General features: G+C 52.9%; 1 protein-coding gene across 1 annotated transcript; it reads right to left on the bottom strand.

The window, feature by feature from the left end:
- Positions 1–231: 231 nt before the first annotated feature.
- Ubxn11 (UBX domain protein 11) lies at positions 232–23,124 on the bottom strand. The gene is given in 15 exon segments (XM_051173688.1): positions 232–433; positions 514–654; positions 738–811; positions 1,811–1,914; positions 2,026–2,146; positions 3,081–3,158; positions 3,381–3,595; positions 9,265–9,391; positions 12,207–12,266; positions 12,752–12,820; positions 13,235–13,335; positions 16,464–16,556; positions 16,993–17,021; positions 17,864–17,967; positions 23,041–23,124. Coding segments are annotated over 15 exon segments (1,596 nt in total). The 3' UTR covers positions 232–237.
- Between the last annotated feature and the right edge of the window lie 610 nt (positions 23,125–23,734).

Below are 23,734 nucleotides of genomic sequence, written 5' to 3'. Positions count from 1 at the left end.
ACCCAGCTGAGAGAGAGAATGTCAACTCAGTTAGGACTGGCCGCTGCCTCCACAGGATCTACTTAGCACACCTTGAGAGAAAAGGGAACCTAGGGGACAAAGAGCCAGTGGCTATGCGGGGGCTCCAGTTACAGGCCTAAGCGTCTGTACCGCCCCCTCCCTCACCCAGCCTTCCCCTCTGGACTGCCCTGTCTGGAGAGCCTTGTGGAGCCCATGATGTCAGGGGCGGCACTTTATTCAGGGAGGTGAGCCTGGGCCAGGGTGAGGGCCAGAACCAGTACCAAAGCTGGGGTTCGACAGTAGGGCTTTTTGAGCCCGTAACAGAAGTGTTGCATTGGGGACCAGGCCTGCGGCCTGCAGTGTGAGTGAATCATCCTGGTAGACCATGGGTGGGAAGGTGCTGAAGATCTCAAAGGTGGCCGAGTCCATGTCCCTAGGTGTCCATCAGAGTACATCAAGCTAGGCCATGAGGCCAAGGACTTCCTGCAGCCTCCAGCCCTGCCCTGTACCCACCTGGCCTGTGCTAAGAGGTTTCGCACATCACCAACAGTGTCCTCGGGCCGCATCATTAACAGGAAGGCCTGCTCCCCGTTCTCAGACTTGATGCGCAGCATGGAGAGCGGAGGCACCGGCATGTTGGGTGACTCCTGGCTCCTGCAGGTCCACAGAGCCTCAGTGCTCCCTAGCTCCCAGGTCCTTTCCCTGATGCCCTGCCCTCACCTCTGCTCAGCCCTCACCTCTGCCGCTCAGAAGCCAAGGCAGGTGTCTCCACTATGATCTCCTGGATCCGGGCAGGCATTGGGCAACAGCTCTGGAAGGCAGTCATGAAAGTGGGTGGAGACCCGGGCCCCCATTTCCTCTACCCTTAGAGGACTGGCTCATTCTTGAGCAGGGATGGATGAGGCCAATGAGCCAAACAGCTGGGGTGCTCTGTGTAGAGGGAAGGAGGCTCTGGAAAGCAACACATCATTCTCCCAGTCCAGTGTGGGAGACAAGGCCACCCAGGTGGTGGCCAGGCTTGGGGACCTAACCTGGCCTGGGCTCAGGAAAGACACCTGAGCTAAGTCTGAAGGATGAGTAACGTCACCTGCAATGGAATGGGACAGAGGCACTCCCTACAGCACAAATAACCTGACCAACAGGAACCTGGAGGAGGAGATACAGTCGGGAGCCTGCCAGCAGCTCACAGCTTTTAAAGCAGGAAAGGAAGGAACGGCCAGAGGACACTGATACAAAATGGAAATTCAATGCCCAGATAAGGGCCATGGCTTTCTCCAAGAATGCCCAGGCAGTTCCAACAGAGAAGGCTGCGGGGCGCACGGCTAGCAGTGGTAGGAAGGAGGCGGGAAGGCCAGCACAGAAAGGCGGCGAGACACTCTGCAGCCTGGGCTGGATGGTGGTGACTAGGCAATACCAGACAACTGAGGTAAAGGAGAGGAGTCTGGGGACACTGAGACTTGGTACCCCTTTCTCGGGTGTAACTTGGGAAGGAAGAACGAGAGTAAAGACAAGACCATGAACTCACAGCATGTAAAAGGCCTGCAAGACAACTAAGCAGCACCTAGGCCAAGCTCAAGGGCAGGCTCTGGACCTTAGGCTCATCCCCCACCCCCTCCGCTGTAGCCACCCCAGCTGCCTGTGGAGGAGAGCATGGGATCCTCACCAGCTCTACCAAGATATGACACAGTTCTGAGGGTGAACTTGCCATCCTGGCCTTTACTTGGGGCCTATAGGCCCGAGCCTCCAGGCTGAGCCAGGGTTGGTGGTAAACTCCCCCTAAAGAAAGCTGGGTAATTAGGGCAGGCCTCACCTGCAAGGTGTCCCTGATGGGGCCCCGGATGTCAATCACCTGGCCTTGTCGGATTACACACTTGGGAAGCGTGTTCAGAAATTTCTCAGCAGTCATCCTGGAGCCTGCAGGGAGGGCATTGGGAATCTTGGCCCAGGAGGGACAGTAAGTTCTGATAGAGGCCACGAGGAGCTTGCTCTACACAGTCCCCCAGCCAACCTCGGGAGCCAGCGTACCTGAAGTATCCTCCAACCTATCGGAGGTCTTGCGAATTTTCTGTCGGCCCACCACACGGCCCTCACCTGGGAATGAGCCCAGCCCATCCTCTGGGAAGACCTGATTACGCAGGTCGCTTACCTGGCAGGACGGAAAGCCCACAGAAGCAGGGAGCCCAGCTCCAGCCCTGCAACCTCAACCCCACCCATTCACCCAGAGGCCTCAAGAACAAACCAAGGGACAGTCTAATACAAGAGAACCACAGTTCATGTTGCTGCTACCACCTCAGGCCCCATTCGTGCAAGCACCCCGTACTCATATCAGCTGAAGCCATAGCACTGATAAGCCCCTCCCCCACTGGAAGCTGGCTATACAGGGAATGAATGTCAGGATAGGGTAGAGCCTTGCTCTTGTCTAGTCTGCAAGGCCGACAACTATCACTGCAGGTCACCACAATTAACTGTCCTGTCAAGGCAGTTCCAAGGCTGTCTTCACACAGAAATCTCAAAACCCCCAGTCATGACTCACACTATCGTTTGCATCATGGTGGCACACACCCTCGCTGTGGAGATAACCCGCCTCCGGAGCCTGATGCCTCCTGGTCCCCATGATGACAACCTTCATCTCACTCAGCCCTGGTAACACGGGGGCTCATCTCCTGTCCTTGCAGCCCAGCCAGGACTGACACTTTTCAGTGTTCACAACTCATGCCACCCTAACCACATGGTTTTAGAAGCTTCTGGGGTAAAGTAAGCCGCGTCCCCCCCCCCCCCCCCCCGTGTATTATAGATCCACGGTGCCCTGAATGCTGAAGAGGGTGGGCAGAGTAGAGCCTCTACCACCAACCATGGACCTTCAAGATGCCAGCAGAGGGCACTGTCTGCTGCTCAGCTTGGGGGACCTCATGGTGGCTCCGGCCTTTCACTCTGTTCCCTCACCCTCCTGCAAGGCACCCTGACTGGGTCCCCTGAGTGGATGGCTCCCTCTTAGAATGGCTGATCCCTGAGCAAGCTATCCCCATTCTCTGCAAAGCCATACCGGAAAGAGGTGGGTTGAGGAGCCAGCCGCTGGTTACCTTAAAGGGGACTCCATCAGGGTACAACCGCTGGAGCTCTGAGGGAAAGAAGCCATCCAGTATGTCCCGGAGGCAGCGCTGCAGGAGAGTGAACGGGCCTCTATAACCATGCTACGCCATGCTCTGCCAAGCCCGCTACCTGTTTGGTTGGCAAGCCCTAAGCATCATATTCCAGAAATATTGGGAGCTCCAAGATTGGGGCCTGTGTACTTCGTGGAGGGCAAGCTAGTACAGTGAGCTGGTTCCACCATCTCCAAGCAGAGCTGAGGAAGTGGTGTGGATCCCAGGGCCCCACCCTACCTGTGTGGAGGGATCGTAGAAGGGCCGGAAGGGCCCGTCAAACATCATAATGCCGTTCCGGTAGAGCTTTAGTGGGATGGGCTCCAGGGTTCGGAGCTTCGCCCCACCAGGCGCTGGTGTCACTTGGGCCTCTCCCTCTACCACCAGCTCACTCAGATCCTGCAGACTAGCCAGCAGTCTGTCAAAGTCCACCTCGGGGGGCACAAAAGAATCCCCTGACAAAGAGAAGCAGATGCCCATGAGCCTCTGGCTGCCATGTCCTGGCAGCTCTGACTTCGGGGCGGGGCGGGGCGGGGGGCTCCTGCGCTGAGCAGAGGCCTGGGGCCCTGAAAGAAAAGGGTAACTGCACTAGGTAACACGGGCAGCTATCTTTTATTGGATGCTCACTCTGAACTCTGTTATTTGAGCCCTGGTCCATGCAGCTTGAGCTGTAGTGAGGATGACCTTGATCCCCTGATCCTTCTACTTCCACATCCCAAGTGCTGGGATTGCATGAGTGTCACTAACATAACAGGACACTTAACTTTGGGTCAAGTAAATGTCTTAGAAATGCACAGCGTTACGAGCAAAAGCAAGGCCTGGTAGTAGATCTGTGCCAGGAACCGGGTTGGCAGAGCTCCCAGCTCTGGATCAAAGCTTTCAAGGTTCAAATCCTAGCCCCTGTACTTCTTCCTGTGTGGCCTTACCACAGTGCTCGGGGCTAGAATGGGATGCCAGTAGTGTTGGTCTCCCAGGGTGGCTATAAGGTGCCAAGGAAATGGCCATATGAGGCTAACTTGGAACAGCCTGAACTGTCCATGTCCGATTGCTGGTCACCAGCTCTACCTTGTACAAATGGTCCTCAGGCCAACCCCAAGGCTGGGAGGCAGGGGCTGTTTAATCTCTACCAATGGCATGAGGAAACAATATCAGAAAAATGAAGTGACTCATCCCAGGCCAGCTGGCAAGTTAGGGGACTTAGGACCCAGCTGTATCATCAGGAGAGGGAGGACAAGGGTGGGGATGGATGGCTGTTCGGATGTTGGGACAGCTGCTGGACAGGTGTAACTGTTTCTGGGTTGCACACTCTTGAGAGTCTGCCAGGATCCGGCTCCTCTGGAAGCTTCTGCACACATGGCTGAGCAGAGTTGTAGAGAGTGTGGACAAAATGACCAGGACAGTCATGAAGGTGCCAGAAGAGAAGGGTAGAGGGCAGAAGGGATGCTGGCCGGGGCCCCTCTTGTAAGCCTCCAGCACACAAAGTGATGTGCTCTCTGGAAGCTGTTTTCACCAGCACAGCTCGGCTGTGGCAGGGTGGGTCAGGGAGCTGGGGATCCAACTGCTGCCCCCCAGTGGGAGTACAGGTGCAGGGGGCTGTTTCCTGATGTCCCTGCAGCTGATGACCATAGGCCTGTCCCTGCAGCTGATGGCCATAGGCCTGTCCCTGCAGCTGATGAGCCATAGGCCTGTCCCTGCAGCTGATGAGCATAGGCCTGTCCCTGCAGCTGATGGCCATAGGCCTGTCCCTGCAGCTGATGAGCCATAGGCCTGTCCCTGCAGCTGATGAGCCATAGGCCTGTCCCTGCAGCTGATGAGCATAGGCCTGTCCCTGCAGCTGATGGCCATAGGCCTGTCCCTGCAGCTGATGAGCCATAGGCCTGTCCCTGCAGCTGATGAGCATAGGCCTGTCCCTGCAGCTGATGGCCATAGGCCTGTCCCTGCAGCTGATGAGCCATAGGCCTGTCCCTGCAGCTGATGAGCCATAGGCCTGTCCCTGCAGCTGATGAGCATAGGCCTGTCCCTGCAGCTGATGGCCATAGGCCTGTCCCTGCAGCTGATGAGCCATAGGCCTGTCCCTGCAGCTGATGAGCATAGGCCTGTCCCTGCAGCTGATGAGCATAGGCCTGTCCCTGCAGCTGATGGCCATAGGCCTGTCCCTGCAGCTGATGAGCATAGGCCTGTCCCTGCAGCTGATGAGCATAGGCCTGTCCCTGCAGCTGATGGCCATAGGCCTGTCCCTGCAGCTGATGGCCATAGGCCTGTCCCTGCAGCTGATGAGCATAGGCCTGTCCCTGCAGCTGATGAGCATAGGCCTGTCCCTGCAGCTGATGAGCATAGGCCTGTCCCTGCAGCTGATGGCCATAGGCCTGTCCCTGCAGCTGATGGCCATAGGCCTGTCCCTGCAGCTGATGAGCATAGGCCTGTCCCTGCAGCTGATGAGCATAGGCCTGTCCCTGCAGCTGATGAGCCATAGGCCTGTCCCTGCAGCTGATGGCCATAGGCCTGTCCCTGCAGCTGATGAGCATAGGCCTGTCCCTGCAGCTGATGACCATAGGCCTGTCCCTGCAGCTGATGGCCATAGGCCTGTCCCTGCAGCTGATGACCATAGGCCTGTCCCTGCAGCTGATGAGCATAGGCCTGTCCCTGCAGCTGATGGCCATAGGCCTGTCCCTGCAGCTGATGAGCATAGGCCTGTCCCTGCAGCTGATGAGCATAGGCCTGTCCCTGCAGCTGATGGCCATAGGCCTGTCCCTGCAGCTGATGGCCATAGGCCTGTCCCTGCAGCTGATGAGCATAGGCCTGTCCCTGCAGCTGATGAGCATAGGCCTGTCCCTGCAGCTGATGAGCCATAGGCCTGTCCCTGCAGCTGATGAGCCATAGGCCTGTCCCTGCAGCTGATGACCATAGGCCTTCTGACAGCCTTCCTTTCTCCTGGCGCTGGCTACATCGGAAGGGCTGCACCTGCCCCGTCTCTGTCTGGGCTTGCCGAGTCTTCCCTGGTGTACACCAACAGCCCAGTTCACATGATGCTGGGAAATAAACCTCATGAATGTGAAGCAAGCACTCTACCAACTGCATTACAGCTCCTGGCCTGCAATTATGACATTGGTTTCCTTTACAGTTAGTTTAAGGACAAATTGAGAAACCTAAAAACAAAAACATAACAACCGGGAAATATCTTCCATAGGGCCAGCCTAGTTTAGGATTGGAGCCACAGAATGTAGCCAATATGGCTGCCCAAAGCAAGCTACCTCAGGGCCAAGGGAATACATGGGGAATACATGCTAAGAAATACTGATAGCAAAAGTTTGCTTTGAAGGCTGGCCTGGAGGGCGGGGCTGTAGAACAGTGGCAGAGCATTTGCATAGCCAAGAAAAGAGATGGGGGGGGGTACAGTGGTGGTGCAGACCTTTAATCCCAGCACTCGGAAGGCAGAGGCAGGCGGATCTTGGTGAGTTTGAGGCCAGCCTGGTCTACAGAACGAGTTCCAGGACAGCTAGGGCTACACAGAGAAACTCTGTGTGTGTGTGTGTGTATGTGTGTGTGTGTGTGTGTGTGTGTGTGTGTGTGTTGGGGCGGGGAATAAGGGGGGGTGACAGAGGAAGTGAAGGAAAGTAAAAGAAACCTGGCCGGGGCCAGGAAGTGGGCAGAGTAGGTAGGGTGGGCTGGGCTGCCACAGAGTGCAATGGGCAGGAGGGGGAAATAGGACTCCCAGGGATAAGACAGGAGGAGCCTGGTGTGGCCAGCATCGGCAGTTCTAAGTCAATGAGCCTCACCAAAAGCTCAGCAGAGCCTTGGGTTGCAGAGAGGTGTACTGGGAGCTCACACACAAGGCGGCGGCGCAGGCCAAAAAGCAAGTCCCAGGTCTGTCTTAAGCCAGTGGAGAGACAAGTCCCTTTTGTGGGGTGGGCAGGTAAGAAACCTGATCTGGCCACAAGAGCAAGTCAGTGGCCTGTCTACTAACGACTCTCAGAGGCAAGTATTAAGTATTACAGTTCCCGTGTTACAGATGAGAAATCGGGCCTTGTAAGGTGTCACGCTCTGGGCCATATAAGCCTTGCTGGGCCCACATGACTCATCCAACACTCAGTGGTCATGTAGGTGGCAGCTATTCGGTGTTGGCTCTTGGGACACAGCTCTCTGGGGTCTTTCTAGGAAGGGCCACAATGCTAAAGATCATCTTTAAGGCTTCATGAAACTTGGGAGTTTGCTTTTGTTTTTAAGGCAGGGTTTCATGTAGCCCACACTGTATGAAGCTGAGGTTGACCTTGAACTCCTGACCCTCCTGCTTCCTCCCAAGTACTAGCCCAACCTCTCTCCTTGTCACTTCCCTGGCCCTCAAGGGCCACACTGGCAGAGCTGCTGCTTGTGAGCTCTACAGCCTCGGGCAAGCAAGCTTCTGAGTCTCTACTTCCTCCTGTGTACAAGGATAGTCCCAGCCCCTGTCTTGGGAGCACTGGCTCAGACTGTGGCTGCTGTGGTCCCTCCCAACTTACTGTGGGTCCAGGCTGCACCAAGCCCCACCTCCTTTAAGAACCTTACTAGGAACACCTGACTCTCCTGCCTGCTCCCTGTAGGTCCTGAGCCCGTTACCTTGGCCCTTATCATACACCCTTGTCATTCTGTGTGTGATTATTTGCCTTCCAACAAGAGACAGGTCAGCAGTGTGTGGGAGGGTGGGGATTTGACAGTGAAGAGCGCCAGGCCTACTGCTATGCTCATCCCTGAGACCCAACACCTGTTGTGTGTTATGACCAGAGCAGGACTGTCCCCCAGAGCACTCGCACAGCAACCAATGTGATGTTTGTATCCTGGTGAGAGGCTGGAGGTCCAACTGCAGATCGTGCCCTTTCCGGGCTTCTCCTCTAGCAGCCCCCTCCATGAAGAAACTGACAATCCTTCCTTAGGCAAAAGTTAGGAATCTAGAACATTCTAATCACTCCCTTTGGCTCCAAACTGATGATCTGGCTCTCCTGCCACTGGCAGTCTGTGGGAAGTGATAGCCAACAAAATAGATGCCCAGAAATGAGGCAGCAAGAAGCCAGCGCTGGCAGCAGAGGGCCCAGGGGACAGAGTCAGGCTAGTCCCTGAGACAGGAAGGAGTTCCAAGAAGGAAAATGGGTGCTGGGAACTGAACTCAGGCCCTCTGGAAGAGCAGCACGTGTCTTAACCCTTAGCCATCTCCCCATGTTTGTTCTTTGAGATAAGGTCTCTGGTAGCCCATGCTGTCCTCAGAACGGCTACATAGCTGAGGGCCATCTCTAACCTCTGATGCTCCCGTCACCACCCCCTGGGTGTTGAAATTGCAAGTGTGCATCACCATGCCTGGCTTACCAGGTGCCAGGAAGGGACCCGAGACTTCATGCTCTGTGGGTGAGCACCCTACCAGTGAGTGACACTTCTGACACTGACACCGATGCCATTTTCTAGACACTCCCTTTGGGAGTGATGCTTCTGCTCCCAGGGTACTTGCTTCCTTCAAAGCTCGGGAACAAGCATGACATTAAGGGTTCCATATTTGCTCCTTGTAAAACCCTGAGGGTGAGGATGTGTGCCCCATTTTGTTGATGAAGTTAAGGCTCAGGGAAATGACTTGCCCAAGCCACAGGCCACCCCGGAAAAGGTGGTGGAGATGAGGGCCTGAGTTAGATTCTGGAGCCTAGGGACGAGACTTCTCTACTGAAGAAAATGGGCCCCACTTCAGAAACAGCTCTATGAACTCTAAGAACAAGGTAGGTTGGGGGCCCACTAAATATCAGTGGTTAAACATGACAATTGAGGCAGAAGCAGGTGGGTCTCATAGTTGAGGCCAGCCTGGTCTACTGAGTGAGTTCCAGGACAGCTAGGGCTACACAGAGAAACCGTGTCTCAAAAAGCAAAAACAAAGCATCAAATGTCTAGTAAGTCTGGGTCTCTGTAGCCCTTGGCAGATGAGCAGGTAGAGACTGAAGTGAGACCAGGGAGGGAGACCTTGGCTTTTCTTTCCCTGGGTCAGGGACAAGGTGTTGGGTAACTTAGCATCCCCCACCCCCAACCCAATGCTGGGAGGCCAGGGCCCCTCTGGAAGAGGGGCAGGCTAACAGGGAGCTGCTGGAAGGGGGCCAGGGCAGATGCTCTACTTTACCTGGCTTCCAGAACTTCTTGGCCTTCATCCAGTCCTGATCATCATTTTCAGAGACTATCTTTTCCTCTGAGTCCTCCTGGTCCATGGGCTCACCCACCCACTGCAAGCCATAGTCACTGAGGAACCGCTATGGGCAGAAGAGCAAGATGTGGCGTGGCATCACCTACCCGGTTTCCAGGGAGAGCATCACCGGTCTGATGCCCAGCCTGTCCTCTCAGCCCAGAGCGCCCTGGACAAAGTATGTGCTGGAGGTCCTGGACTGGAAGCCACTGACCTAGAGCAGCAGTGTCCTCCTCTATGAGGGGGGACAGGACAACACTTGTCTCACTGTGCGCAATAGGACCCCTCACACCAAGTACTTAACACAGCACACGACTCAACAACTCTATAAAGCAAGCTACCAGTCTGGACTGTTGGCCTGGCCTTGCCTGAGCATGAGGAGGAGACAGGGACACTGCACTACAGAAATGAGCCTCCCTCTGCTTTCTGACACACTGGCTTTGTGTGTGCACATGTTCATGTGTCTGTGATTCCAGGGGTGTGTTGGTGCACATGTACACACGCACTTGTATGTGGAGGCCAGAAGACAAGCTGGGTGTCCGTCTCCTCAGGCACTGTCCATCGTGGTGTTTTTCAGCCAATGGCCTGGGCCTTGCCTGAATCCAAGGCTGGCTGGAGAGCCCCAGAGATCTGCCTGACTCTGTTTCCCCAGCTCTAGGATGATTAATTACTCCATGAAACCATTTCTGGCTTTTCTTTTTCTAATGGTTCTAGGGACAGAACAAGGATCCTCATGCTTGCAAAGCAAACACTTTCCTGACTGAGTCGCCTCCCGGCCCAGGAGGAGTTGCCTATACTTTTATTTATTAATTTGGTGGTGGAGGGTGTTGTCAGACACGGTTTCTCTGTGTAACCCTGACAGTCCTGGAACTCACTCTGTAGATCAGGCTGGACTGGAACTCACAGAGATCCACCTGCCTCTGCCTCTGCCTCCCAAGTGCTGGGACTAAAGGCGGGCTCAACCATACCTGGCTAGAGCAGTTTATACTCCTGTTACAGGTTGTCTCCCCTTCTCTGCCAGCTGCTCTCCTCCACAGCTCAGCCAACTATCTGCTATTGCGGAACCCTGATGCCATTCTGTCTCCCCTTGTCCAACACAGCTGCTTTTCCTCTCACTGCATGTGAGCCTGCTTCTTTGTCATTTCTACCCACACACACCTGTCCCCGCCCTGACCACACTCACTTTTATGGCTCTTGTCCACTCCTACATCCATAAGGACAGAGCCTAAATCCACACTCAGTGTGGCTCTCACCTCTGAGCTTGAGTCCCACTCATAACTAAGCAGATGTCCAGCAAGCACCCTAATCCACTCATGCTAATGGTCCCCAGCCCCACCCTGCCCCCGAGACCTCTCTCCACCCCAGCAAGGAGCGCCTCTCCAACTACCAACCCCTATGACCCACATCGGAGTTCCGACCACCCGACAGCAGCCCCGGCCACCCTTGGCAATCATCTCACCGGCCTCTGCTCCCCACCTTTGTCCCACACAGAGGGTGCCAGGGGTGTCTGTCAGGCCTTCTACTGAAACCTTCGGCTTAGTTTTTACTCCTGCTGTTGCCGAACCCGGGAGCCATTCTGTCCTTCAACACAGCTGGTTTCCCTCCCTCCACTACACCGCTGCTTCTCTGCCATTTTTACTGCATGCACCTGTGAGGCTCCCAGCGCCCGGCCCGGACCACACTCTCCTTTGTGGCTCTCGCTCACTCCCACGCAGACTCCCTCCAAGCAGAGCCCACAGCGAGGCCCCTTTGGCCTGACCTCTCGGTCTCCCTCTTCTCATGGCCTCCAACACAGCCAGTGGCGGGCAGAACCTTCTACCTCTTTGCCTAGACACGGGCTAGTCCCACCCCCCCTTTCCAAATTTGCTTGCAGCGGCTCCTCCCCCAACTTGTAGCCCACTTCATGGCCCCCGCACTCTCGCATCCTGTCTCGTCACGTGTCTCTGCTTCTGTAGACTGTCAGCTTCATGCATGTGGGGATTGTCTTTTTGTACAGATGCCACAAGCCTAATGGCTGGCAGTGTCAAACAAGGCAGTTAACGCTCAATTAATGAGTCCATAAACATGTGAAAGATGCATGCTTGAGCTGATAGTATGGGCTGGGGCTTTGGAAAGCCTTCTGCTTGGAGCCAGAGGTGCTCCATCCCAGACAAGACTCAGGGGTGGGCGGGCAGAGGACTGAGGCGCTGGCACTGAGCAGGCAGGGGTACTTGACGCTTCTGAGCCCTCAGTTCCTTCCAACTCAAGCCTTGCAGCTTGACCACAATTCTGAGTGGCAGAAAAGTGAGTGAGGTAAAAATCACTGGGTAAAGAAATTGTGGCCAGAGGGGACCGTGAGCACTAGGTCCGTGGTGAGCCATGCACCCCCTCATGGAGTTTATAGTCCCCCAGAGGAGGCTATGAGGCTCTAAGGAGAGAAAGCAGAGGATGAGAGACTACACTGGTCACAGGTTAGAAAGGGCTTCAAGGAAACAAGTGAAAATTTATCTCCAGGAGGCGGCAGGATGTGATCCACGCAGACAATAGCATGGGCCAGGTCCTAAGGTAGGGAAAGTTCATTAAAGACCCAGGCAAGACATGGAGAGTAGGGCAGGTCCGTGAGGACAGAAGGGCTAGCCACATAGCCGTAGTGCTGGGATAGAACGATGGAGAGTTAGCCAGTGCAGCAAGCGAGAGTGGGTGTTCAGGGTTTGATTCAGCCCAAATGGAGCAGTGTGTCACGGTGCCACCCTCTACCCTGGCTCTAAACTGAGTCGGCCCAGCGCAGGGAAAGGGGCAGGGCCCCTGAATGATGGTGAGGGGCTCTGCCACACATCCTTCTAGACAGACTGAGACCAGGGAAAGCTGCTTGGCCACCCACTCCACCAAGCTCGACCCCTCACCTCCATCTCGCCAACCTGACGTTGCAGCTGAATGCACTGAGTCTCCAGCTCCTCCTGCCTCTGCAGAGCTGCATTGGCTGTTGGGGGAGAAGTGAGTAAGCGATTCTGCTACCACAACCTGGGGGCTGGCAAGTGCTCTACCCTAAGGTTTTCTGACTGGGGATTCTCTGAGAACAGCCCCTGAGCTGGTCGGTCTCTCACCCTGGGTGGGGATGGGGATGCCTGAACTGACATCCCTCCATGCTCTGAACAGTGCAGTCTAGGGTAAGGTACAGGGTAAAGGGTTGTTGTCTTTCTGGTTCCAGTTGTCCAGAGCCCACCAAAAGTCTGCCTGGTACTTCAGGTTTGTTCAGTTAATGAATCAATAAGCCTGTGAAGGACACATGCTTGAGCCAGGGGTGCACACATTCCTAGAAGATGGTTCAGGCACAGCTGCAGCTGTCACCCACAGTCCCACAGTGAACAGTCCTGATGCTCTTGAAGCCTTGAATTCCAAAGCTACTGTCCAGGCTCCCATGATACATGGATCTGAGCAGACACCTAACCAAGGGTTTCTTACCCTGGTTCTGCTGGAGGGTCTGCACCAAATCCTCCAGGGCTAGAATCTTCTGGTCCTGAAGCAGTGAGACTTGGGTCAGTGCAAATCCTGGTGGCTCCCAGAGCCCCACCAGGGTGGTAATAAGGTAAGCTTTAGTCCTTCCCGTGGGATGGGCCACGCCTTTTGCCTGTGTGTGAGCATTAGCCTGTCCCTATTACCCTTCGGTATAGCCCCTACTTCTGAGCCTCAGAAAGCCCTATCTCTCTGACAGCAGTAGTAGAGGAAAGGCACAGAGCAGGCCTTGGGCCCAGTCCAGCTCGCCCCCTCTGCTCAGCAGCCTGCTAACTGCCCAGCCCACATTCTATCAGGTTCTGCCCTCTGCTTGGCTCAGAGGGACCAAAATCATTCCCAGGCCATGGCTTGCCATCAAAACAGGCCATTCAGTTGGAGGGGACAGTCCTCCTTGACTGTCTCCTGCCTCAGGCCCTACCTTGGATAGTATCTCGTCGTTCTGGGCCTTCAGCTGCTGCTCCAGCTCCTGCAGCTTCCTGGCCATGGAGGTCATCAGCTCTGAGTCACTGAATACAGTTCCTGCCAAGAGGACCAAGTTTCTATTGCCCATGCCTGGAGCTGAGGCGGACATGGGAAAGGCCAGAGAGGGAGAGGGCCGCAAGAACAGAGAGCAGTCCCAACAGCAGCTAACACTTCCATGATGCGGCACTTGAAGCTCTTTACCCAGAGCAGCTCATGCAGTCCTCACAGTGGGCCATGAAGCAGTGGGCTACTTTGTGAAGCTGGGTGGGGTGCATCTGTTTCAAGTATGTGCGTCAGTGGTGCAACATACAGGCTAACAGGTCCTGTGTGTGTGTGTGTGTGTGTGTGTGTGTGTGTGTGTGTGTGTATACAGGGTTACACATTCCCATCCACACACATGCAGAGGCAAAGGAGGACATAAGTGCCTTCCTTTATCGATCTTCACATTTTTTTTTTTTTTTTTTTTGGTGGCAGGGGGAGGGGAGGGGCGGGCAAACCTAGGGCTATATGCATACTAGGCAAATGCTGAACCTAAAGATTGCTGTTTGGGGTAGGCTAGCTGGCCAGAAAACTCCTACAGTTCACCTGTCTCTGACCTCTAATGATATCCAGGGTCATGACAGGCTTTTATATGGGTGCTGGGACTTGAACTCAGGGCCTCTTGCATTCATAGGGAGTACTTAACCCACTCAGCCATCTCTTTGCCATCAAGCCTAGTGACCTGAGTTGAATTCCTGGGATCCACATGATGGAAGGAAAAGAGTGAGCTGTTCTTTGACACATACACACTCAACATTGTGTGTGAACACAGGAACACACACAATAAATAAATAATCACCCAACATCCCTGTGTCCCACAATACAAGTGGTTGAGACTTTGCCAGATGGGCATGGTGGCGCACACCTTTAATCCTAACACTTGGGAAGCAGAAGTAGGGGATCTCTGTGAATTTGAGGCCAGCCTGGTCTACAGAATGAGTTCCAGGACAGCAGGAGTACATAGTTAAATCCTGGTTTGTTTGTTTTTTTTTTTTAAGTTAACACCACTGTTTTAGAGATTTAAACGGGCATAAATCATATTGCTGTAATGCATGAAGCCTCACTGCCTCCCAAATCCCAGGTCAGGGGAATCATTCTGAGAGATGTTTGGAACTACTGAGGAGACTGGAGCATAGAAGAGATAGATGTTATGGGGATTAATAGGTTATTCAAGCTCAGAGGTTCAGTGCTGACACTGGATGTATTTCCTTATAACTAGGAGATGCAGGAGCTAGATATGAAGGTCAGGACTTACGCAGTTTTCCTCTAACTTGCTCACCCAAGAGATGCCCTTGTATGCCCATCTATGTACAGGCTGGGATGGGGTGTTTATGGTGAGATCTGTTGCTTGATGGGAGATGTCTTTATGTATATAGGTTTCTCATACTGGTTTAATGACTAAAGCACTGTTGGCCAATAGGAAAGCAAGATAGGCGGGACTAGGGGGACAAGGAAGAAGGAGGGAGGAGGAGTCAAGATGGAGAGTCTGGAGAAGGTAGAACTGCCAGCTGCCTCTCGCTGGTAAGACCACGTGGAAATACATAGAAATGGGTTAATAATTAAGACAGAGCTAGCCAATAAGAAACTAGTACCTGGCCAATAGCATTATATCAAATACAGAGTTTCTGTGTGTTAACTGGGGATGGCGCGGCAGCGGGACAGACCAGCAGCGGGCGGAAAAACCATACTCCTTACAGTTGCTATGAAAGGAGACACTGTATTCTTACTTCAACTTGTCTGTACACTGAAAAAAGTTCAAAATACAGCTTGGGAGTCAGGGTAATGATAGGCCACTTTTATCCCAACAGAGGAGGGCCAGGAGTTCAAGGTCATCCATGGCTGCATAGTGAGTTTGAGGCCAACCTAAACTACATGAGACTATCCCAAAACTCATCCTCTTAAAAAGAGAGAGAGAGAGAGAGAAAGAGTAAGATGGGAACACAAGCCCTCTTCATCCCCATACACACCAGGTACCCTAACTACATGGGAAGCAGGGACTGCAGCCGCTGTCATGAGACAACACTGGATGCCCAGGATGAATTACCAGCCCTCAAGTTAGAGCATGGCTGCCCTCACTGGAGCGGTATGGGGAGGAGGAAGAGTCCGGGGAGGTGGAATGCCCACAGTGAAGTGTGGAAGAAAAGGGGGCATGGAGAAAGACTCTGGGACAACAGGTGACTGAGGAGCCATCTAGGATCTAGCCAGCAGAGAGCCGCTCTTAAGAGGGCAGTGGGGGCGGGGAGGGGCAGAACAAAGGAGCAGGGAAGGCAGGTCCTATTGACGACCAGCTGGATGTGGCAGGGGGAAGTGTCCCTGGCAGAGAAGGAGGCGGTGGCTACATGATCACTACTGTCCCCAGCTAGCCAGGTGTACAAGATCCTTCTCTTTGTGATGAAGTCTCTACGGGACTTGAGCTAGGCCAGTCCTTTGTCTTCTACTTTGGCCCTCTGCCAATGTCAAATGGAGGGGAGTTTGGTTTAAGGGCACTTCCTGCTGCCCTTCAGCTCTGGGTACCCTGTGTGATAGCCAGGGACCCCCAACAAGCAGCACCTTACCAAAGCCTTACAACATGCCAGCCAGCCCACTGCTCTCCTTCCCCAGGGGACAGGGAAGCAAGATGTTAAAGGTGTTTAAGCTGTCACACCTGGTGGAAAGTTCTAGCCTCATCCCCATCTTCCCTTGATCCAGCCCAGTGCCAATCTGGCCCCTTTCCCCCTGTCCCCACCCCACTCCATACAGGCCCCTGAAGACACAAAGTCAGGTGAAATGCCCTGCTATGGAACTCTCAGCCTTTTGGGTATTGCTGATAAGAAGGCATATGGCCAGAGGCTGAGCTCCCCGTCAGGCCTTTTGTGGTCTCTGAACTTGAACTGCAGAACCATTTGCTGGAGACTGGAGAGTTGCTAGCTCCACCCTGCCAGGGGCTTGGCCAGCCCCCTCCCCAACCTGTGGCTTTGATTAAATCCTGTCCTGGATGGGTCTGGGCATACAGGCACTGGGCCAGCTAGCAAGAACTAACAGCAGTGTCTCAACCCAGCAGGTGAGAGTAGGAGCCATGGCTCACATGGCCTTACCCCATCTCTAGAGCCTCTCCTGCTGCTCTGAGCAAGGGGACCCATAGCCACCCTTCAGCTCTCTGCTCTCACCTTGCCTACCCACAGGGGCACCGATGCCTCCATAGCAGGAAGGGATCTTTTCTTCTGGGTCTTGTCCATCATTCAGCATGTCCACTTCATCTTCTGCAGACAGGGACGCCCAGGTCACTGCTCTGGGGCCACAGCCCAGAAAGCACTCTGGCCCTGGGCCCTGGCCAAGATTAAACGGTCTGTATACTGCCCCCCAAGGGTGCACAATCAGGCCAGTGATAAGGCCAGAGCTCCAGGGAGGGAAGGCCATAAGGCAAAGGCTGAGGTCCCCATCTCTGGTCTTCCCCGAGTTTCGAGGTACCCAAAACCATCTCACATTAGGCAGGAGTGCTATGATAGTGTGGGCATCTCTGCTGAGGAGCAGGGCAAGGGAGTGGCTCAGACCTCTGAGCAGGGGCAGAGAGCTGAAGAGTACAGGGGGCAGGCAGATGCTCAGTCCAAGGCTCAGCATGCGCTTTCCCTTGCTGCCCAGGTGTAAGGAGAGTAGACTGGTGAGAAGGGAAGGGACCGGGGCAGAGCACACACTCACCATCTCCGTAGATTCTTATCCCTCGCCTCCTGGGGACCCAGGCAGGAAGAAGGAACAAATACAAATTAAGCTTCTTGGAATGTCACCAAGGGAAGGTTCCAGGCCCCATGCAAGGCTAAAAGAGACAGAGGTTAAGCCTCTATCTCCTGAAGATATCCCCCTCCCTCAAGCTGTCCTTAGCCAGGGTGAGCCAAGAGACACACTGTGTCTATAACGACTAATTCCTCCCAACAGAGAACGATGCAGAGACAATGTAGGGCCATTTTGGTGGGAAGACCTCAAAATCCTCCAGCCCATGAAGCTGACCCTAGCTGCTCTCTGAAGTGCAGTGGGTCCAGGCTTTCTGCTTAACCTCTCTGGGTCTAAGCAAGGCTCTAAGTGCTTTAGAAAAGCACCAGGAAACTGGAGATAGAAAAAGCTTTGCTCCGGGTGTGTGGTAACACACCTTTAATTCAAGCACTTCAGAGGTAGAGGCAGGTGGATCTCTGTGAGTTCAAGGATGGCTAGGGCTACATACACAGAGAAACCCTGTCTTGAAAAGCCAAAGGAATTAAATAAAGAAAGAAAAGGCTTTTCAAGAGCCCAGCATAGAGCCTAACCAGGGCTGACAGAACATCATGTTTGCAGAGTTGCAGAGTGAACAGTGAATGATAAGCGCTCTCCCGGGGTCATGCCTAACAGAAAGCACTGTCCCATCTGTGGTCAACACAAAGCAGAGTTCCCAGAAGGCACAAAGGGAAGGGAGGTAGACACAGAGAGAAACCAACTGCTCTCTGCATTAGACACTAGCAGTCTTTCTCCTCTGTGAGGGAAGGGTTAAGGAGGAGACAGGGCAGGGGCACAAGGACCTTGAGACCAGCTGGCTCCTTACCCAGGATTCACAGGCTCCGACTCTAGGGGCACCTTCCGTGTCTTGCTAAGAGAGGCCAGAGGTGAGCTCATAGCTCTAGTCTCGAGGCTAGTTGTCAAGAACTCCTGAGAGGAAAGACGGAAGTCAGCCCTTGGGGACAGAGGAGACCCAGGGTTTCAGGTCAGGAGGAGGGAGCTGCAGCTCTCCCTGGAAGAGCACTGTCCAGGAGAAGCAGGCCTTACTCCTCCGAGTGGGTCGGGATTCCTGACATCTGCTGGCTCCTCTGAGCAGCTGACTCTGTTCTGAACACAGAACCCCTTGCCTGGTGGGGTGCAGGGCCTGGAGCTTCCCTAAGCTTAGAGCGTGTGCTCTTAGGGACCATAACTGAGCTGGCTGGCATAAAACCCAGGTATCTCCTCCCTGCCTGCCGGAACCCTGGTGCCACTCCTACAGTCTCAGAGGGAGAGTGGGCTAGCCACAGGCGGGATTCATTGAGAACAGTCATGTAACATGAAGTCAAAGCCTGGGCCCTCCCTCGTACATGGCCTGCTGCCCACAGTGTTAACTGGCACCTCACTTTCTCCCATGTAAAATGTGCATGGTATCAGCATCCACAAGGCAGGTGACTGGAGGGGAGGGGGGCTCAAAGTCCCAAAGCATTCTGCCCAGTGCCAAGCTCAAAGGCAGGCCCCTGCCAGCTGAATTGTGGCTATATGATGTGGGGCCATTGGTAATGGCACAGGGGACGAACACTTGAAAATGCTGACTCCCTTCTTCTGATGGAGAATATGCATGTGAAAGCCAGCTCTAACTAAAAGCCACCAATCTGTTCCCCATGTAAAATGACTAAAACCTAGCAATCCTAGAGCCAAAGAAGGGATCTCCATCAGGAAGGGTCTGAAATGAGTCTTCAGGCTAAATCCAAAGCTGTCCTCTGGAAATGTGACACTGGCCTTCCCCAAGGCTGGGGTAGTTTTTGTCGACACCGGCTAGCATCATCTGGGAAGAGGGAACCTCACTGCCTCGATGAGAAAAAGCTCTCATCAGATTAGGCTGTAGGCAAGCCTGGGGGGCCTATTCTTGATTGATGATTGATGATTGATGGGGGAGGGCCCAGCCCTTCTGCTGACTGTGCCACTCCTGGGCAGCGAGGTCATGAGTTGGATAAAGCAGGCTAAGAACATCATGGGGAACAAGCCAGTAAGCAGCATCCCTCCATGATCTTTTTTTTTTTTTTTTTTTTTTTTTTTTTTTTTTTAGTTTATGCCTGACTTCCTTCCCTCCATGTTAGACTGTGACATAGAAGTTTAGGCCAAATAAACTCCTCCCTCCTCACAGAAAGAGGACAGACTGACACTCTCCAATAGGGGAACCCATGCTGCCTGGAGACAGCCTCCCTCACCTTTCTGAAGTCTGGGGCTCATGATCCACCCTTTCCTCAAAAGAGCCTCCAAGGCCTTGGAGCAGAGTTCCCTCACCCATCATCCAGCCTCCTCACCATAACCCTGTATTGCTCTGTGGGTCTGGACTCCCGTATGATTTATGTAGCTAAACAGGACGGCCCCTAGTGGCTCCTTCTATTCATGCCTACAAGCAACAATGACACGCCACGCCCCTGAACAAACCTCCCCGAGGGCTCCTTTCACCCTTGAATGAAAAACTCAAAGCTGGGCATGGTGGTGCATACCTTTAATCCCAGCACTTGGGGAGGCAGATCCCTGTGTGTTCCAGGCCAGCCAGGACTACATAGTGAGATCCTATCTAAAAAAGAGGAGAGGACAAGGGCAAGGAGGAGGAAGAGGGTGAAGAAGAAAATAAAATTCCCATGGGTGACCTGGCCCTGTCTGCCTCTTCAAATTATCCCCACCTGAGCATCCTTGCACTGAGGACAGCTGCACAATGCCTGGAACACAGGGCACCCTGTCATTAGCACCCTCTCCGGGGAACCAAACTTAAAACAGCTGAGCCATCTCTCCAACCGTAACTCCTCTTCTGGGATGGTCTTCTGCTCTGACTCATATCCTTCCTCTGGCTAAGCTAAACACCCCCCCCCCATTTTCCTTCTATTTCTTCTTAGGCTATACCTTGCCTTTGTATTTGGAAATTATCAGAGATTAACAAGAAAACAGCTCTGAGGGGTCCCGTGTATCCATCACCCGGCTTCCCTCTGTAGTTACCATTTTACACAACCCCAGTAAAACAGGAGCAGCAGGAACTGGCTGTTTCTGTAGTTTGTGTGTACAGGCTAGTGCCGCCTGATCACATGGACAGATTGGGATTTACCACTGCCATCAAGATGCAGGCCTTTCCCATCCCCACAGGCTTTCCTCTTGCAGGCTGAGTCATACTATGCCTCCTCACCAGCCTTGACCGCTGGCAACCACCACTATTTTATCTCTAGAATTTTTTCTTTCCTCATTTATTTATTAAGACACTATGTGGCCCTGGTTAGTCTAGAACTCACAGAGATCTCACCTGACTCTTGAGTACCAGGGGTAGAGGAGACATGAGCCACCACTCCTGCTCATCTCAGGAATTTTCTTTGATAAAGTTACATAAATAGAATCATATACTATATAACCACCTTTTTAATTACATAGCTTTACCAAGACAAACTTTATATACGCCACCACTTCAAAGCATAAAATTAAGGTTTTTAGACAGGAATTTTTTTTTTCCCTCTGTGTAGCCCTGGCTGTCCTGAAGCTTGCTCTGTTGACTAAGAGATCCACCTGGCTGATTCTGCTCCCAAATTGCTGGGATTAAAGGCACGTGCCACTGCCTCCAAAAAAATTTTTGTTTTTAAGATTTACTTATTTATTATGTATACAGAATGCCTGTACACCAGAGAAGGTACCAGATCTCATTACAGATGGTTTTGAGCTACCATGTACATGCTAGGACTTGAACTCAGGACCTTTGGAAGAGCAGCCAGTGCCCTTAACTACTGAGCCATCCCTCCAGTCCAAAGGGTTTTTAAACATTTTTTTGTTTTTGCTCTTTCAAGAAGGGTTTCTCTGTGTAACAGCTCTGGCTGTCCTGGAACTCGCTCTGTAGACCAGGCTGGCCTCAAACTCACAAGATCCACCTGCTTTTGTCTCCCACTTTTGTCTTCCAAGTGCTGGGATTAAAGGCATGTACCACCACCACCACCAGCCAGTGGAAGCATTTTTTGTTTGTTTTGTTATTGAGACGTCTCAATATTTAGTCCAGGATGGCCTCTAACTTGTGATCTCTCTGCCTTGTCTTCCTAGTGGTCAGAGTCCTGCAAATGCCACCACTATTTTATTTATGTGTGTGTGTGTGTGTGTACACATGTACAGGTAGGTACTTATGTGTGAGTGTTTTGAGAACCACCTGGAGTGTGAGTCCTTGGGCACTCTCCACTCTTTATTTATTTTTACTGGAACTTTTTTTTCCAAAGATTTTACTTACTTATGTAAACAACATTCTGTTTCCATGTATATCTGCACTCCAGAAGAGGGCACCAGATCTCATGATGGATGGCTGTGATTGTTAGGAACTGAACTCAGGACCTCTGGAAGAGCAGCTGGTGCTTTTAACCTCTGAGCCATCTCTCCAGGCCTAGCCTGCCGCTGTTCAATCAATCTAAGGTGGCAAGCAGCAAGCTCTAGGGCCCCACCTGCCTCCATTTCCTCAGCACAGGGATGACAAGTGCCTGTCTGTGTCACATGTGGGTTTTTTGTTTTGTTTTCAACATTTATTTATTTATATGTGTGTATGGGCACATGTACACTATGGTGAGCATGTGGAAGTCAGAGAATAACCTGAAGAACTCAGTTTCCTTTTTCCACCACATGGATCCTGGGGATGGACCTTAGTCGATCAGACATGGCAGCAGGAGCCCTTATTCACCGAGCCATCTTACCAACCCTCACACCTGTTTTTGTTGTTGTTCTTAAGTAGGTTCTAGAGAGCAAAATCACTTCCTCAATCTTGCAAAGCAAGTGCTTCATCAACTAATCTGTCTCCTTAAATCCTTGTTATTTTGAGACAAAATTTCACTGTTTAATCCTGGCTGGCCTCAAATTCACAGAGATCCTCCTGCCTCTGCCTCCTGAGTGCTGGAACTAAATTTAACTTATTTTTAATTACCTTTTTCAGGGGTGGAGAGTGACCCTAGGCCGTACACATGCTACATAGGGCTGTACTGCTGTGCTTTATCTATCGTCTTTTTTTTTAAGAAAGAAAGTGTTAGGCTTGAAAATGGCTCAGAGGTTAGGAGCACTTGCTGCTCTTGAAGAGAACCTGGCTTTGATTCCCAGCAACCACATGGTAGGTAGCTCATGGCACTCTTGTAACTCTAGTTCCAGGAAATCTGATGCCTTCTTGTGGCTCCCTCTCACACCAGACATGCACGCGGTGCACATACACATATGCAGACACTAACATATACGTATAAACTTATATATAAAGAAAAAGAAAGGTCTTTGCCCAAAATGGCCTTGAACTGGCTCTAAAGTCCAGGCTGACTTTAAACATGTGATGCTCATCCTGCTTCAGCCTCGCAAGTAGTTAAGATTACAGGTCTGCAGACCACCAGCCCAGCCTTCTCTATTTTATTTTTGTTTTAAGAGACAGATTCTCACTATGTAGGCCAGGCTGGCCTCAAACTCAAAGATCCTCTCCTGCCTCTGCTTCCCGAATGCTGAGACTAAGGGCGTGTACAACCATACCTGGCTTCGATTTATTTTTTTTAAATGTGAGACAAGGTCTCCTGGAATTGCCCTAATTGGTCAAGGACTCGCTACGTAGCTCAGATGAGCTCCACACTCGCAGTCTTCCAGCCTCAGCCCGCCACAACCGACAAAGGTTGTAAAGCTATGGTTGTCGCCTCCAATGAGGGTTACAAACGTGTCTTATGCTTTTCCACCGCGAGGACCGAACTCAGTGCTGCCCTAGGCGTTCACCCCTCGACACACCGGGCTCAGTAACTGGCAGGCGGCTGCGCGCCAACCTCCACACCCCTAGCTGGGCGTGCTCGCAGGGTGAGCTACGGCGCCCAAACCCCGGCCGGGAGTCCGCCATCTGCCCCGCCTCCGCGCGCGACACGGTGAGCAGGGTCCCCACTGCCTTGCTGAGCTGAACCACGCAGGCCACGGGTCCTCGGAGTCGGGGCGAGGGCCCTGGCCTGCCCGGAAGACTTGGCGGGGCAGAAAGGATGAGCTGAGACTCACCACGGGGCCAGCGAGCCGTCCCGCAGCGCCGCCATCTTGTTGTCTCGGGGTTTCCTAGGCGACCAGGACCCGAGCACTTCTCATTGGCTAACTCCCAGAGGCTCGCTGACGAACCAGCGGGCAACGAAAGCGGTGTAGCCGACTGTGCCCCAATACTATTGGCCCACGCGGAAGAGGAGCTTCAGGATACTTCAAATCCCAGAATGCACCGCTCTACGAGGTGAGAGGTCAGCGAGCTTTTGAAAGGCCAAGACTTGGCTGCTGGGAATGAACCTGTGGTTCTGAAGATGTGACGATCACAGTGTCAAGATTGAGCTAAATTAATCTTGGGAAATAACGTTTCCTTTGTTTCCCCATCTGATCATGAAAAGATGAATTGGACTGATGCAGTTTATTCAATAAATATTTAAATCTCAGTTTCTCCTCTAACTTAAGACGATGCCATGAAGGAAAGTTCCGATTCTAGTTCCTATGCTGAAGAATTGGGTAACATACCCAACTCCCAGTTTGTAAATAAATTTCACTCCTTGAGCCTCATAGATAGGCGCTTACCGGCAAGCCTGATGACCTGAGTTCTATCACTGGGGCACACATTGTTAGGAACTAGCAGCCAGCTGACCCCTGCCCCAAGGATGGGCTGGACGCTCATGGCCTTGTCATCCCTAAGTCAGCTTTACCTGGCGGCCAGAGGACT

The sequence above is a fragment of the Phodopus roborovskii genome, unplaced genomic scaffold (genome assembly GCF_943737965.1).
Source record: "Phodopus roborovskii unplaced genomic scaffold, PHOROB, whole genome shotgun sequence".
NCBI classification, from domain to species: Eukaryota; Metazoa; Chordata; class Mammalia; order Rodentia; family Cricetidae; genus Phodopus; species Phodopus roborovskii.
This window is presented reverse-complemented; position numbering and strand designations above follow the sequence as displayed.